General features: G+C 33.4%; 2 protein-coding genes and 1 pseudogene across 2 annotated transcripts; all 3 read left to right on the forward strand.

Moving 5' to 3' along the window:
- Positions 1–635, forward strand: part of LOC111379675 — a 3,803-nt pseudogene extending 3,168 nt beyond the window's left edge.
- Positions 636–5,671: 5,036 nt separating this feature from the next.
- Positions 5,672–14,879, forward strand: LOC111389302 (signal peptidase complex subunit 3B). The gene is made up of 7 exons (XM_023014225.1): positions 5,672–5,774; positions 10,751–10,996; positions 11,146–11,193; positions 12,134–12,196; positions 12,911–12,964; positions 14,349–14,435; positions 14,527–14,879. The coding sequence occupies exons 2-7, from the start codon at positions 10,871–10,873 to the stop codon at positions 14,650–14,652; spliced, it is 504 nt and encodes a 167-aa protein (XP_022869993.1). The 5' UTR covers positions 5,672–5,774; positions 10,751–10,870; the 3' UTR covers positions 14,653–14,879.
- Positions 14,880–15,953: 1,074 nt separating this feature from the next.
- LOC111379684 (cation/calcium exchanger 5-like) lies at positions 15,954–17,076 on the forward strand. The gene is made up of 2 exons (XM_023003112.1): positions 15,954–16,838; positions 17,053–17,076. Exons 1-2 carry the CDS (start codon positions 15,954–15,956, stop codon positions 17,074–17,076), a joined length of 909 nt encoding a protein of 302 aa, XP_022858880.1.

The raw sequence follows: 17,076 nt of genomic DNA on the forward strand, positions 1-17,076 counted from the left end.
TATATATATATATATATATTTTAGATGTAAAAATAATCAAGATGAAAATATAGTAGAACAGTTTATATCCCATATAAAGTAATAAAAAAAATTTGTCGCTTTTTTCTAAAAAATTGATTGTGACTCCCTAATGTAAAATGTCTGTGTCCACTCATCTTGTCAAGTTATAATAGTTGAAAGACTGCCATCTGGAGTCTTTGCAGATCCCTTTGAGCTGCAGCATCTTGTCCAGCGTGCAAGTAATAAGTAATGACTATCACAGACTCTAAATGAATTTGGTGGTTCATCATTGAGGTTTAATCTGTTTCCCTCATCTATTGCAGTTTTCACCGTTGTAGCTGTTCTTGGTGACACAAATTTAGAATTGCCTTCATTTCAATCAAATTAATCAGTTGTTGAAATTCTCTTGGACATGAGTTATAACATGTCATCAGGGGGCAAGGATGAACTAGAATTCAACATTGGGCTTCCACTACATTCATGATATGCTGTTAGTTGTTTACAGAGTCTTTTGTCGGGGGCAAAACCATATAAGCTATAATTTTTACTATATACCTGTTGCGGTTTATAGTCATTTTCTTACTTTTAGAATTCTGAATCTATTTGTTCATTCCTTTTCTTTTTGTCCTTTTTGCTTTGCAGCCACTAGGATATGGCTTTTCAAAAGTCAAATTTGGGCCACCTGATTTATTCCTGCGTTGTAGCTCTGAAGGAAAGTCATTCAACAGGAACTGTTTATTTATGCTAACTGACGATAGTGTCAATTACGAATCCAATCCCGTCGTATGGGAGGTACCTTGTGGGATTAAGGAACATGCAGGAGTAGTATTCGCTGTCACATTTCTTATTGCTATTGTGACAGCTCTTCTTATTGTCTTGACGTCTATTTATCATTAGCATTACCCGGTTCTTGAATGATTTGAAACATTTCTAGACTATTTTTGCCTCGATGATCTTCTACCATGGATCCCCTTGCAAGGTATGGGACTTGAATCCCACATCAAAAGTATGAGCTTTCTTGTGTGTGAATTATATAGGTTTGAGCTCTTCAGCTTCAACAATTTGCTTTTAAGTTATGGCTCTCCCAAAATCTATATCAATGGTATTAGAGCGGGCATCACGTTTCCCAGTTATAATCAAGCGGCGCAGATGGTGACGTCGACGTAGCAGTGTTCATTTGAGACTAATCATGGGCTAATGCAAAGTCAGTCTGGCGTAAGCACAAGATCGCAGAGAGTGGTGGATTATGACGGTTCCTATTGCAAAGTATGAGACTTGAATCTAACATTGAAAATATGAGCTTTCAATGTGAGTTATATGGATTTGGATTCTTCAACTTCAAAAGCTAGACTTTCCCAAGATTTGTATCATCATCATTTAATAACACGTGTCTAATTGGGCATTGATGATGTCAATTGAATTGAACATTGCTATAATTAGAATTCTAGTACTCTTTCATGACCAGTTTCGCAGGTTGCTCAGTTTGGTCTACGCTTATACGTGATATGGTCTATGTTTTTATGTGCTATTTTCAGGGCACAACATATGGTTGACGCAATTTGAGACACGGGTTTTTCCTTTTTATGTAATATTGAGTTGTACAGTTTTATTACCATATTTTCTTGCTGAAAACCAGATCTATTTTCCATCTTTTCTTCGTTGAGCATTTACATTTCAATCATAGTCTACTAGAATATCTGGTGACAGTGGCGGTGGAGATGGACAGAGATTTTGAGTAGCGATGAAATGTGCAAAACAAAAACAAAAAAAGAATTATTTGTGTTAAAATGTCAGGAAAAATGTTGGTCTAATAGTGCAGAAGAGATCAAAGGTTGATGACCATTGTAAATTTTACATTTTTCAGAATTATTATATGTGGAAATTACAAGTTCTAATAGATTAAAAATCTCAATTTCATAAATAAGATGTAATGTTTAATATTTCACAAATCAAAATTTTTTTTATTTAATTAATATATTTAAAATTTAACCTAATAAATAATAATTTCAAACTCTATTTATTCTCAAAATCCTAATTATTCTCCGTTTTCATTTCCCCCTACCCCCAATTCTGTCTCTCACGTCTCTCTCTCTCTCAACTGCCCGACGACTGGTGATGGAGAACCGACAATAAAGAGTTGCTTCGTTGCAGCGTCGCCGACCATGGAGGAGCTACTCCGTTGCAGTGTCGACGAACTGGTAGCGATTTGAGGAGATCTTACAATCGGAGGAATTGCCCATCGCGATTTGTGGTGGATCTATGGTGGCTGGGGCGGTGTGTGCGCGCCGGCGGCGGCCTGAGGTTGCGGTGGTTTTGTGTGAGACGGTGACGGTGGGTGGTGGTGTGATGGTGGATCTACTGGGTACTCAGGTACAGTAGTGTTTGGAGTGGTGGCCGACGGTGGGGGTCATGGCGGTGGTAAGGGTGAGATGTTGGTAGTTGCAGGTCGTGGTGGTGACGGCAGTGAGGTGGTGGTGTTGTTGGCATTCAGAGAATTGATGATGATGTTGGTCGTGGTCATGGTGGTAGGGCGATGATTTTGGGCTGTTGCGGTTTGTTCATTTTGTTAGATTTGACGGCGGAGTGGGTTTCGTTGGCAGTAGAGGAGGTGGTGCTGGCTGCGGTGGCAAAGATGTTGGCTATGCTGAAAATTGTGACTATGACTCCCAATTGTGACTCGAAATTGGATGTGACCTAAAAATTGTGATTGTGATTCCCAATTGTAACTCACAATTTGGAAGTCACAATTGGTCGTGATAGTGGTTGTGGTGGTCATGGTGATTGGGTTGATTTGTGACTCACAATTAAATACGTGACCTGAAAGTGTGTCAATCACAATTGGATACGTGACCTGAAAATTGTAACTGTGAATCTTAAGTGTTGGTAGTGGTCACAAATTATTTGGTTGATTGTGATCATTAAATTGGTTAATATGTGATCAATGAAAAAGATAAATTGTGATCGAAAAATAAGGCGTGACCTAATAAATTGTTAATCTATAATCGATAATTTGCGACTGTATAATAAGTTATGATTTGTAATATTTGTGATTTGTGATCAATAAATAAATCGTAACTTATAAATTTTTCGATTTGTGATCGATGAACAAAATGTGACCTATAAATTTTTTGAATTGTGATCGTAAAATAATTTGTGACTTAAAATTTCTGATTTGTGATAAAAAAAATAATAAGTGACGAATTAAATCGTTAATTTGTGATCAAATTATATAAATCAGTGACTTAAATAGATTTAATTTCTAAATTAATTAATTAAATTATAAATAATTTTTAATAAAAATATGGTTTTTAAAATTTGAAACTTATTTTATTATTTTTGAAATATGCCTTAATATCTTATTTATGAAATTTTCCCTTATTATATTATAGATGGCAATAGGTCCGGACTGCCCATACACCTATGGGTTTGATTTGTCCAAGCTCATTTCTGAGCCCCATATTTAGAGGGCCAAAGGCCGGCATGACTAGTCCACTGGCAGGTATAAAGCTTGTGATTGTAGCCTCGATGTCTTGTTATAATAAAGGCCCTATAAACCGGTCTAATTAAACCCATTATTTTTATAAAGGATAATTTCACAAAAACCTTACTTTGTCCAAAAAAAACTTTTAAAATACCTCTTTTTTATTAAAAAATACAATGACTTCATTTTCATTTAAAATCAGTATTTCTTTTTTTCATTGAAAACCAACATTTTTTACAAATTATATGTTAAGCTAATTGTGTGTTATTGTGTTGTGAAATAACATTAAAATATTATTTTTTTGTAAAGAAATATATACGTTTTTATGTTATTTATTTTTTTTGGTATGTAGACTAACAGATATGTTCGTTATTTCATGATTTGTATTGTAACTGTGTTGCTGCTTGGGGTAAGATTATGCATTGTGTTGCTAATCCATCCTAAATTTTAATACCTTCTTGCCGTGTTCCATCATTGTCGTAGCATTCTACCACCACCAATTGGATTAGACTTTCTCCGATCTCAACCATCTTTCACTTTTCTTCCCTATCAAAATGATTCCAATTATTCATAGAGATGACAATCAGCATCACCTAGCCTCGCTTACAAAGACCATCATCCCCTTCACACTTTATCCCCATGCATATATCCCCAAATCATTTTCTATTGAATACTCTTTTCATAATAATTATTAAGTTAAATTAATCCCCCCAAATCAGAACCCTGACACTTATAAACGAATGGCGACCCCAAAACATCGCCAACCTCTTTACCACCACTCCTTGTCATTATTTTATCAACACATAGCATGTTACCAATGTAGAAGATAGGTGAGATGGGGAGAATACAATATGTTATCACTCGGCTATACATATCCATCCAAAATTGACCATCATCGCACCAAATCGACCATCGCATTCCATAATCATGTTTAACAATAGCGTGCAATCATCACCATCTCCATGCCACAATAACTACCAAGATCACCTTGCATCGATTGGAATCAAAGCATTGATAAATAAAAGAAATCAAAAATAAAATTACCTCATTAAATCAATTTGTGGTCTTGTTCAAAGAAAAAGAATCTTTGTTGAAATAGCATATGGGCCCATATCATTCATTACACGTAATTTCTGTTAGAGTGCGTTTGATTGAAATGGGAAATATCATTTAGAAAAGAAAATGTTTTCCATCTTTTGTAGAAAATAAAAATCACCTTTATCTAAGGAAAATATTTTCCTTAAAAACAAGGAAAATTAGGCATATTTTCAAAAGTTGGAAAATATTTTTCATGGAAAAAAATAGCAATCAAACACTTCAAGTAGAAATTTGGGTGAAAAATTGATATTTTCCAAGTAAAATAAATGTAATCAAACACACTATTATAGATTGTTGAATTTCAAGCCTTTGCGGGAATCAAGGTGTCGATGGTGATTACGTGGTAGTATGTGGCATTGACAATAGTTGTGATGATGACAATTATGACATTGGCCCATGTTTGGCCTCCATTTTGTGAAAATGAAAATGAGTGGAATAATATTTTTGAAATGTGTGGTTGAAAAAGAAGGAAAAATTTTCGATTTATATGTAATATTATTTTATGAAAGATTGTGTGGTTGAAAATAGGAGAGAAAAAAAATGAAATGAAATAAAATAAAATGAAAATTAATGCAGGCCAAATAGGGGCTAGGTTTCAAACTATAGAGGAGAGATCACATCAAGAAAAACTATGCATCGTCTAAAGAGAGGAAAATGAAATGTGAATAGGGTAAATATGGTAAAATAGTGTTTTTTTTTTCTTTTTAATTAGGGTAAGTTATAACAAGATTGAAAGGGGAGTATAATTCGAGTATTTTTTTTTTAAAAATAAAAATTGGGTATTTGATTTGAGAGAATTATTCCATTTCATGAGACGTAAGATTAGCCTTCATTTGGGCTCTACTTTTGTAAACATATATTTTTTTTTATTTTTTATTTTTAACAACATATTTTTAATAAAATAATATTATACGTAAATTCAAAATTTTTTCTTATTTTTAAATTACACATTTTTCATAAAAATTACTATTGAAAAAATAATTTTCTCCCAAAATTTAATTTTAACGGGGCTAGAAGGGGTTGGCCGTGGCCAGGCCCTATAAGTTAACGGGTACTACCTGAATGGTCACCCCAACCAATCATAAATCAGAAAGAATAAAATATGACGACAATAAGAAAACGCACAAAAGGAAAGTCGTCATCCCCGAAATCCCCATACCCTGTCAGTCTGCTCCTCAGTACCCCTAAATAATTACAATAAAAAAGGGGAATTGATTTAAAAGGCCAAGTCAAACTGAACATTAGTTTGAAAAGACCAACAACTATGTTTCTTAGTTAAAAGGCCTAAAGTTATAAAATATGAAAAATATAATTTGTAAAGGATTAAAATGACCTTGTATACAAAAGGTCATTATTGCCCTTATACTCATTTCAATTTCCATTGAATCCTACTTGAAATCTCCTTTTATCCTTTCAATTTCCATTTAGCCCTAATTCAATATTGACTTCCATTCCTTCCACAGGTCGATCTCTCTATGCAAATATTCTCCTTTCCTTTCCTTCTCTTCATCTTCTTTTCCTTCATGGAACTCCAAAATCTACATATTATTCCCTTGAAAACTCATTTGGTTGAGTGGGTAATCAAAACTTGCAACATCTTCTTTTTTGTTATATTTAATTATTTCCTCATTTTTATTTGGCATTCGATGGGCAAATCCTAGCGACCATCAGTGTGGCATTTGAACCAAGTGGTCTTGAGAAATATCTCATAATAGCATCACATGTATATTGGGTTATTCCTTTTAATGGGAATTTATGTCCCCAATTTTCTGTCAGTGAAGAACAGTTTTGCTGTGATATTAAGGGAGATGCATTTTATATTGGAAGTTCCTGTGGGTGAATATTTCTGCTATCCCTTTTGGAGCAATTAAGTACTTATTAACTGTACAATCTTTGTTCTTAATTGTTTTTGTTTTGATAAGATCAAGACTCACTCTGTCAGAACATATTGCACTTAGGAATTTTGACGTGGCTTCCTATATAATGTTGAAAGTTTGTGCCAATGTTGTGACATATTTGATATAGAAAGCTAGCTATTTAATTATTGATGTTATATTGATAAAAAATATAAAAAAAATGAAATTTGTATGTAAAATTTTCATAGTATGTGTTATAATAACAATAATTAATACTAATTGAGTTTTTACCTTTTATAATTAAATGCCCGACCCAAGTTTGAAAGGATGAGTAATTCTTAAACGGATTGAGTGTACACATCCGATTTTAAGATGCACCCTCTTTCATTCATGAATTTACTTAAGCAATTCTTGGACACTCGATAAATATGAAGTTTACTTTAAAATACAACCAATATCTAATAATACTCCTCTAGCCATTAGCTTTGCCACTTAAAACCAAATAAAAAGAGATGGAGAAATCAAATTTTATTTGGTACGTGCTTTCACATTACCCTTCATTTTCTCTTCGAGTTATATATCATACTCTTAAAGGATTGTATCATGTTCAATACATCAATGGCTAACTACTTAACTCGTCAAATTTGTACTAAAACGATATGAATGTCGTTACTTTATTTGTGATTTTGATACATAACGATATAAATATCGTTTCAACACAATTTTGACGACGTTGATATCGTTTTAGTTTAAATCATAACTAAAACTACACGCATATCGTTTCAGTTAAAATAAAACGACACTTATATCATTTTTGCTAAAAATAATGATTCGACCGTCCACGACCACCAAACATGCATCTGACATATGTAGGATGATCATAATAGGTAATCAAGTGGGTTTGATCTCCCTTAAAAGAAACTATGAGAACATTTTTGTTCTCATGATTGTATACCATCTTCAAACTATTACGACAGGAAGCATTTTCGTTTGCTCTTTCCAAGTCATTCGAGTGGTATCAACCCACTTGATGACATCTTTCGATCGTCCTACGTATCCTAAAGGTATGATGGGTGGTTGTGGACGGTCGAATAGTTATTTTTATCCAGAACGATATAATTATCGTTTTATATGAAAAGAAACGATATCTACGTCGTTATACTCGTGATTTGAATTGAAACGATTTCAAACTCGTCAAATTTGTACTAAAACGATATGAATGTCGTTACTTTATTTGTGATTTTGATACATAACGATATCAATATCGTTTCAATACAATTTTGACGACGTTGATATCGTTTTAGTTTAAATCATAACTAAAATTACACGCATATCGTTTCAGTTAAAATAAAACGATACTTATATCGTTTTTGCCAAAAATAATGATTCCACCGTCCACGACCACCGAACATGCATTTGACATATGTAGGATGATCAAAATAGGTAATCAAGTGGGTTCGATCTCCTTTAAAAGAAATTATGAGAACATTTTTGTTCTCATGATTGTATACCATCTTCAAACCATTCCGACAGAAATTATTTTCGTTTCCAAGTCATTCGAGTGGTATCAACCCACTTGATGACCTCTTTCGATCGTCCTACGTATCCTAAAGGTATGGCGGGTGGTTGTGGACGGTCGAATCGTTATTTTTATCCAGAACGATATAATTATCGTTTTATATGAAAAGAAACGATATCTACGTCGTTATACTTGTGATTTGAATTGGAACGATTTCAAACTCGTCAAATTTGTACTAAAACGATATGAATGTCGTTACTTTATTTGTGATTTTGATACATAACGATATCAATATCGTTTCAATACAATTTTGACGACGTTGATATCGTTTTAGTTTAAATCATAACTAAAACTACACGCATATCGTTTCAGTTAAAATAAAACGATACATATATCGTTTTTGCTAAAAATAATGATTCGACCGTCCAGGACCACCGAACATGCATCTGACATATGTAGGATGATCAAAATAGGTAATCAAGTGGGTTCGATCTCCCTTAAAAGAAACTATGAGAACATTTTTGTTCTCATGATTGTATATCACCTTCGAACTATTCTGACAGAAGTATCTTCGTTTGTTCTTTCTAAGTCATTCGAGTGGTATCAACCCACTTGATAACATTTTTCGATCGTCCTACGTATGTTGAAGGCATGACGGATGGTTGTGGACGGTCGAATCATTATTTTTAGCTAGAACGATATAATTATCGTTTTATATGAGAAGAAACGATATCTACGTCGTTATACTTGTGAATTGAATTGGAACGATTTCAAACTCGTCAAATTTGTACTAAAACGATATGAATGTTGTTACTTTATTTGTGATTTTGACAATTAACGATATCATTATCGTTTCAATACAAGTTTGACGATGTTGATATCATTTTAACTTAACTCATAACTAAGACTACATATATATCGTTTCAATTAAAATAAAACAACAATTATATCGTTTATGCTAAAAATAACGATTCGACTATCCATGACCACCAGTCGTGCATCTGGTATATGTAGGATGATAAAAATAGATAATCAAGTGGGTTCGATCTCCCTCAAAAGAAACTATGAGAACATTTTTGTTCTAATGATTATATACCACCTTCGAATTATTCAAACAAAAAGTATTTTCGTTCACTCTTTTTAAGTCATTCGAGCTCTATCAATTCACTTAATGATATTTTTCGATCGTTCTACGTATGTTGAAGCATAACAGGTGATTGTAAACGGTCGAATCTTTATATTTAGTTTGAACGATATAAATATTGTTTTATATGAAAATAAATGATATCTATGTCATTATCATTGTGATTTGAATTAGAACGATTTCAAACTCATTAAATTTGTACTATGACGATTTGAATGTCGTTGTCTTATTTTGTGGGTTTGATACATAACGATACTATTATTGTTTTAGTACAATTTTGATAACATTGATATCGCTTTAATTTAAATTTTAACTAAAACGATAATTATAAAAACGACGATTCGATCGTCCACGATCAATTATATGTAAATTTCAATTACATTTAATATCGTAGTTATAACATTCTAGTGTAATCACTTCTGAAACGATATGTATGACATTATAGTTACGATTGAATAGGAACGATATCATTGTCGTCGAAAATTGTATTAAAACGACATAAACGTTGTTTACTTATTTCATAACGTGCGCTTAAACATGTTAAACAGTGAAGTAATATGTATTCGATATCGGAACGACATATACATCGTTTTTAGTACTTCAGGAACGAGTTCAATGTCGTTATACAAATCAATTAAGCAGAGTGTATTTGATGCTGAAATGATATCGAAGTCGTTTTATATTTCATTTCAGGAACGATTTCAATGTCTTACGCAAATCAGTAAAATAGTATCAGCAGCTCATTTCCATTTCACATTTTTATTAAGTTGATAAGTTATAGTTTACGATTTTTTCAAACTGCAATATCTTCGTGCTGGCTTATTCGAATCGACTTTTTCTCGAGTCGAATAGTTCTTATTAATTACAAACTTTAAAATGAGTACAAATCGATATACTGCATCGCTTTTTATTAAAATCTAATTATTGGACTTTAAATAAGATATAATTTAAAAAATATTTTTTTGTCCATTTTTTTTCCAAAATATAACAATAAATTTATTTTAAAAAATTTCGTGCTTCATAATATGTGTTTAATGAATAAATGACTCAATAATTATTTTCGACTACTTGCTAAGTTATGGACAATGTTAAAACTTTGATTGCATTGGAGATCAATTACGAAAAAGAGATGACCTGAAACTTAAAAAGAAGAGTTTGAATTCTAAAGAGAAGATGATTTTGAAAAGGAAGATTTTTTGAATTTAAAGGAGAGAATGTTGTGTGTGATAGAACATGAATACATAGTTATTAGAGCTAACCCAATGATCAACTAAAAAAAATCACCGAGTCAATGGTTCAATTGATGGGTTATTGTTAAATTTTAATTTTAATTAAATTTTATTTTTGAAGTGAGAATAAAACAATTTTTTGAAATGTAATATATATATATTTTGCTCATAGGAAACAAAGGACCATCATTTGCCATAATGGTTGTGGAGTCAAAATATTTTATTGCATTCCAAGGTTCAAGTCATGGCTCCAACAAATTTAGAAAAAACTCCAATTTTTTTCTTCATTTTTGTTTTACAAGTTAAGGGTAAAGAAGTCTTTTAAGACTTTTAAATAATTAAAACTCCTTTTATTTTTATAAATTTGGTCAAAGGCTAGTTGAACAAAATGTACATTAAAGTGGCCTTCCCAACTTATTTTCCCAATAAAAAACATTAAACCTCTCTGATTCAACCATCTTGCCGATCAATCGATCGATTCAATTCGATTTGCCATTGCTATTTGGCAAAAGTGGGAGGAAAAGAGAATTAGGAAGAAAAAAAATGCACTCTTTCGGGTACAGAGCCAACGCTTTACTGACCTTCGCCGTCACAATTCTGGCGCTGATGTGCGCCATGGCCTCTCTCTCCGACAACTTCAATTCGCCTTCTCCCACCGCCGAAGTTCAAGTATACTTTGCTGCCTGCACATGCACAAGAGTTTTCTTATTTATTTATTTTTGTATATTATGGTGAATAAATTTCTAGATCTGTAATTCTGTAGAAGTTTGTTGGTTGGAGAATTTGTATTTATTTGATGTAATGTTGGCGCGATTTAGGTGTTGAATATTAATTGGTTCCAGAAGAAACCTGATGGTGATGATGAGGTAATTCTGCCTATCTGTCGTGTATATATCTATAATTTAATTATCATTTTGTCCTTTTGTATTAGAGTTATTCTGATTTTTTTTTTCTATGGGTATTTTTGCGTAATATTTTTGTAATCACTTATTGTGAATTTGATTTTATTATAGTAAGACGGGGGAAGAGCATTTAGTTTAAATTGCGTTGGGTGGATTTTTCATACCCTTATAACTTAGAAGGAATTTCCTACTAATCCTAAAAGGGTTGAGACTTGACTGGAGGTCCGGAGCCCATAGTTTCCATGGTTTACCCTCATTTTATGGGAGATTTACTAAGGATTCTAGTACCATCACTGCTTGAGTTAATCAAGAATGGAGAGTTTCATATATCTATGCACCCTATTGAAAGTGTAAATAAAATGAAAGTTAGAACAGAATGTAATAGGTTCAATATTTCGCAACCACTTTTGAGCTTTTATTTTAGTTATTTTATTTGTTTTGTTACGCATAGAAGAAAAACAATTATGACAAAAAATCTATAAAGTCTGCTGTCTACTGACTTCTGCATTTGAAAATTTGAATATTGTTGATAACTAATAAGTATTTCATGTTTACATATTTTTATTATATTTCTACCTTCAAAATCAAAATAGTTGTTTTTTGTTACTTATGTTCTTGCTCCTGAGTGTAATTAAAAGTTGATGTAATTCTGGGTTAAATCAAGTTCTTGAACTTATGGATTTAGATCAAGCTTTTAGCCTTTAAACTTTCATGCGATGCTCCAATAGCCAAATGAAATGGATGGATTTATACAGCACAACCAACATGACTGCCATGAGATAGAGCAGTTAGCAATTTGAAACTTTCTGCTGCTAGTCTGTCAGCTTCTTGTTTCCCGGGATGATAAATATAAACTAGAAGCTACACTGTTTGTTGTCTAACCAGTACATTTCCGTACATGCAGGTCAGTTTGACTCTGAATATATCGGCAAACTTACAAACTTTGTTCACGTGGAATACAAAGCAGGTTTGTGATCTATGGAATATTATGTTCACTTTTGCATGACTTGTCTGGAGGAAGAGTACTTTTTGTTTTGTGTAAAAGCCCCATGAGATGATGTTGCTTTGATTTTGGTTTTTTGTAGCTTGTCTGTTTGATATTCATAAATATTGGTTCACCGAGATGAGACTATAGTATCATTCTTTACCGGATAAGTTTTGACTTAAGATTGGAACATATTTTCCTATGTTGATGGAAAGATGGATTGCTTCGTCAACAATTTCTTTGCCTTTTTACCTGAGCCACAACTTGAGTTGCGTAGAAATAGTTTTTAATGTACTTTCCTTTTTTATGGTAAGAACATATTATCACTTTGTTACCTGATTTTTGTGGCTTAAGTTTGAAGCACATTAACCTTTGTTGCTGGAAAGATGGATGGTTTATCGTCACTTCTTTGCCTTTTCACCTAAGCCCCACCTCAGTAGCATATAAGTAGTTTCTTAATGTACTTTCCTTTTTTTAAGATTGCATTTTCCTGTTCGACAAATCTATCTTTCTGATGCCCCCACTTTCTTCTCAAAAAACTAAGGGAAAAAGCTTCTTGTAAATCTGCTCTTTCCAGATTTGGTGAGGTGTCATTTAAATAAAGTTAACTTCTTAATATGTAACTCTAGCCCCATCATCTTTAGAAATAGGGCTTTTTGAGTTCATTTGGATATAACAAAAATCTGGAATTTGCAGGTTTTTGTATTTTTAGCAGCTGAGTATGAAACCCCAAAGAACGGGCTGAATCAGGTATGCACATTATAATTTCTGGACTTATGTTTTGTGTTGCAATCGATTCGATGGCTTGTGGTTATCAATCTGCCTGTGTTTATAGCATATGGAAGCATCGTGTATGTTAATATATCTATGGTTGTCATTACTGTTATCTATTCTACATTATGGATAAGCCTCCAAATTTTTTTTTCAAGGCGGATGTGATTATAGATTTGATGTTCACAAACTTGTCCTTGTGCATTCTCTCTGCCTTTTATGATATGTTTCTGTCCATGGTGTAATCATTAAGCAAATTGCTGGTGAAATCAAACCAATGGATGCTTTTTCCTTTTATGGTGAATCTACCCAAGTAATTTCATGGAATTGTATAATATGACCACTAGATCTACATGTTTAGTTGGTTGTTGTTGCTCTAAGTAGTTATTGTCTTATAAGTTATTGAATCTTGAGTGATAAATAAAGGATGATTCGTGTAACAAATTGATCCCCCATAATTTTGGGATTTCCGAAAATATTCACCTATTTGCACGTCTATGTTGTATTTTTGGTTAGACACGCCGGTACAGCCTAATAAAGAGAAGGAAGTGCAGAAGTAGTAAATGCAGGAGAAAAACAATTAGTGCTGGATTAGGAGCGTTGTTCTCTTCACAATACTCTCCTTTTAAAGATGTTTAAGGTTTTCACTCAATTAGAAATTTTGGTTGGCACCAAATCTTTAGAGAATGGATATGAAAGCTGCTGAACCCCATAAATAAAAGTGTGATTGCACCTGATTGTATGTTTTTATGGAATTCTTTCACGATCCAGGCCACCTCAATATAATATTCAACGTGTTCAAGTGAAAAAAATTGTTACATATTAGCCCTTGTTTGAGCCCCATCTTTTCAAGAATTCATTTTTTTTAAAATTCATTTTCAAACACACGTTCTTCTATAAAATAATTATTCACGTATTTCAAAAACTTTTCCTTACTTTTTAACCGCACATTCTCCAAAAAATCACTATTTCATAAAGCATTTTATCCCAAAAATGGGAATCAAACAGGGGTTAAATTCATCTTACATTCTGATTATACTTGTGTAGATATAAGGGCCAATGCTGGCTCCCTATCAAATAAGAGTTTCTTCTGTGCTTCGTAAACAAGTATGTACTAGATTGGTAGTTTGATCAGATATTATGTTTGAATTGCCTTGAAATTGCAGCCCTCATCTACATGCATCTGTGCACTCGCATGATCCGTGAAAATGCCCTGAAATGTCACTTCTTTCATATGCTTGGCATGTTCCTTTTTTGGCGTTGCAGTAATGAAGAAAGAATTATTGTGAAAACGATCGAGTGAGTTTATTAGCTAAAATTGTCTGTGCACTCGCTCTTATATTGTTCAAATGCATTTTGGCAGGTTTCCTTGTGGGATGGTATTATACCTACCAAGGAACATGCAAAATTTTGGATTCATACGACAAACAAATATCGTTTTATCGACCAAGTAAGTGACTGTCTTGGAGCACTTTTGCATGTTTAATTTTAGTGATTTTCTCATCCACCTTTGTTTCTCGCCCCTTTCTGCATCGTTATAGGGAAGCAACTTGCGGGGTAAAGGCTTCAACTTAACGTTGCATTGGCACATCATGCCAAAGACTGGCAAGATGTTTGCTGACAAAATAGCGATGACTGGTTTCCGCTTGCCGGAGACATATAGATGAGAATGGTATGACATTTGATGTAACTTTATTCTTCCCTTCGTTGACGATACAGTCACTTGGAACGAAAGCAAAGAGAAGAAATAGGGATGAATTAATTATTGACCATCCAAAAGAAATTTTTCATTTACCTTTAGAACTTGAACTTATCAGACAAATGTTTTCTTCTGCTTTGAACTATGATTTTCCAACTATTTTGCTGCATGATAGGTAGCAAAATTATAAATTCACCTGCATCGCGCTATTTTAATTATTTATTCTATTTTTTTTTCCAGTATATTTTAAGAATGAGATTAATCTATAATTTAAAATCAATAACTCGCTTTCAAATCTGAAATTATAGCAGAAAATTGCTATCAGGGCACAAAAGCAAAAATTGTTCAGTGAAATAATTTTAATATAAAGTACGTTAAGGCATGGTGGTTTTTACTCGAGTTAATTTTGTTACAATTTTAAGTTTACACTCAATTAAGTAATTTCAATCGAAATCCAAACATTGTATAAGCGCTTGGCATTAAGTCAACCTACGAGGTGAGATTAATCTTTTAAATATGAGTAATATGTCAAGATTTAAATGGTCATGTTAAGGGGGGGGAAAAAAACAACTTTTAAGGTGAAGCAATCAAATGAATCAATTTATGGACGAATTGGCTCGTTCTTAACTTGATCTGTTTCGACCTTTTACGACGATGTTTTAGACATCAGACCTGACCCTCCACTTCTCGTTGTTATGGTCATGTCTAGAACAAGTGTGAGATGTGATGTGTCGTTTAACAAGATGAGAAGATGGAAGAGAGGTGGAGGAATATAGCAAGTGATTCTTATTAGAATTAAACCTCTTTGTCAGAAAGAAATTGACATTCTAGTTGATATATACTCGCATGAGAATGAATTTATGTGAAACCTATATGAATAAAAAAAGGTCAAAAAAACCTTTCACTCCTCTCTATTGTGAGTATGCTGTCAGGAATAGTGTCAAACCCTCCCTGACAGCATAGCAAAATTGTTCTTATTATCGACTAGTTAATAGTTATATGGACTCAATACCGTTTGTTGATAATCATGACTCATTTTAATGTTAAATAATTTTGTTTATCTACATATAATATTCCGTACAATTTACTATTTATAAACACTTCAAAAGCACGGCCAAGGATAGAGTATATTTTAAGCGGAGGGATAAGAGGTTGATCTGCAAAAGAACCCTCTAAGAAACAATCAAACACCGACACAAAACACATATTAACATTAATTGTCCCGAAAACAAAATCTAACGCGGAATTAACTTCACCAGTTGGAATGGCATGGCCTTCATCTTCTCCTCCTCCACCCTCAAAACTACTCTAATCCCACTGATCCTTCTCACGACCCTCCTCTTCTTCCTCCTAATCCCTCTTCCATCTCCAGGCTACCCTTCAACATTTTCCCTAATTCCTCGCAGGTACCTTCTGAAGAGCAATTCCACTAGCCTAGTCTGTTCTTTTTCCAATCTTACTTCTTCTGATGGATTGTTCAATTATTCCTCTTTCCATTTCTGCCTGTTCAGAGAAAACCTATTTTTCTCTATCTCATTTCTCACTCTTCTTCTTCTCTTGCAATTCTATATCTTGGTCAAAACAGCACAGGATCGGTTCTCAGTGGTGGTTACTAAGCTTTCTACCCATTTGAAACTGTCCCCTTCAGTGGGTGCTGTTACCCTTTTGGCTTTGGGAAATGGGGCCCCCGATGTGTTTGCATCTGTGGCCGCTGTTCGAGGGGGCCAACCAAGAACTGGTTTTGGCGCAATTCTTTCAGCTGGGACTTTTGTGTCTGCATTTGTTGTGGGTTTTGTTGCAATTTATGCCGCGCCATTCGCGGTGGATCCAGCGCCATTCATAAGAGATGTGCTGTTTTACTTGACTGCTGCTTTGTTTCTGTTTTATGTTTATTTGAGTGCTGAGATTTTCTTGTGGCAGGCGATTGGATTTGTTGGATTTTATCTGTTCTTTGTTGGGTTAGTGTTTTGGATGGATTTGGGATATAATAGTGGGAGCAAAATTATAAGTGCAGCTGGTGAAGAGGTGGGATTGGTTAATGATGGAGAGGTGCGTAAAGGTTTGAAGGAAATGGATTGTGAATATGGTGAAGTGAAGGGGAAATTGGAAGACAGAGTGAAGCCGAAAAACACGTTCTTGCAAGTCATTTGGAAGGTATGTTTTTTAATGAATTAAGTCTTTGTTCTCTTTGTGATTTGGTCATTTTCAAATGAAGGTTTTATTGTTGTCAAAGATAATGAAGTGCTGAGATTTATGTGCATTCAGTCTTTTTGTTTAAGTCTTTTTTTTTAATCATCTTTTGCTATATTGCAATTTGGATGAGAGCTTTTTATTGATGATTCATGTTAAGTTTTATATGCTTTTCCAGCTATCTGTAAATGTTATCATTTAG

This window comes from Olea europaea, chromosome 3, assembly GCF_002742605.1.
Source record: "Olea europaea var. sylvestris chromosome 3, O_europaea_v1, whole genome shotgun sequence".
In the NCBI taxonomy this organism is placed as follows: domain Eukaryota; kingdom Viridiplantae; phylum Streptophyta; class Magnoliopsida; order Lamiales; family Oleaceae; genus Olea; species Olea europaea.

Bases quoted from the DNA above. Each gene is read 5' to 3' on its own strand.
- LOC111389302 (XM_023014225.1), top strand. From the start codon at position 10,871: ATGCACTCTTTCGGGTACAGAGCCAACGCTTTACTGACCTTCGCCGTC. The intron at 10,997-11,145 runs GTATACTTTGCT...GGCGCGATTTAG, and splicing joins CTCCCACCGCCGAAGTTCAA to GTGTTGAATATTAATTGGTT. The intron at 11,194-12,133 runs GTAATTCTGCCT...CCGTACATGCAG, and splicing joins AACCTGATGGTGATGATGAG to GTCAGTTTGACTCTGAATAT.
- LOC111379684 (XM_023003112.1), top strand. From the start codon at position 15,954: ATGGCCTTCATCTTCTCCTCCTCCACCCTCAAAACTACTCTAATCCCA. The intron at 16,839-17,052 runs GTATGTTTTTTA...ATGCTTTTCCAG, and splicing joins TCTTGCAAGTCATTTGGAAG to CTATCTGTAAATGTTATCAT.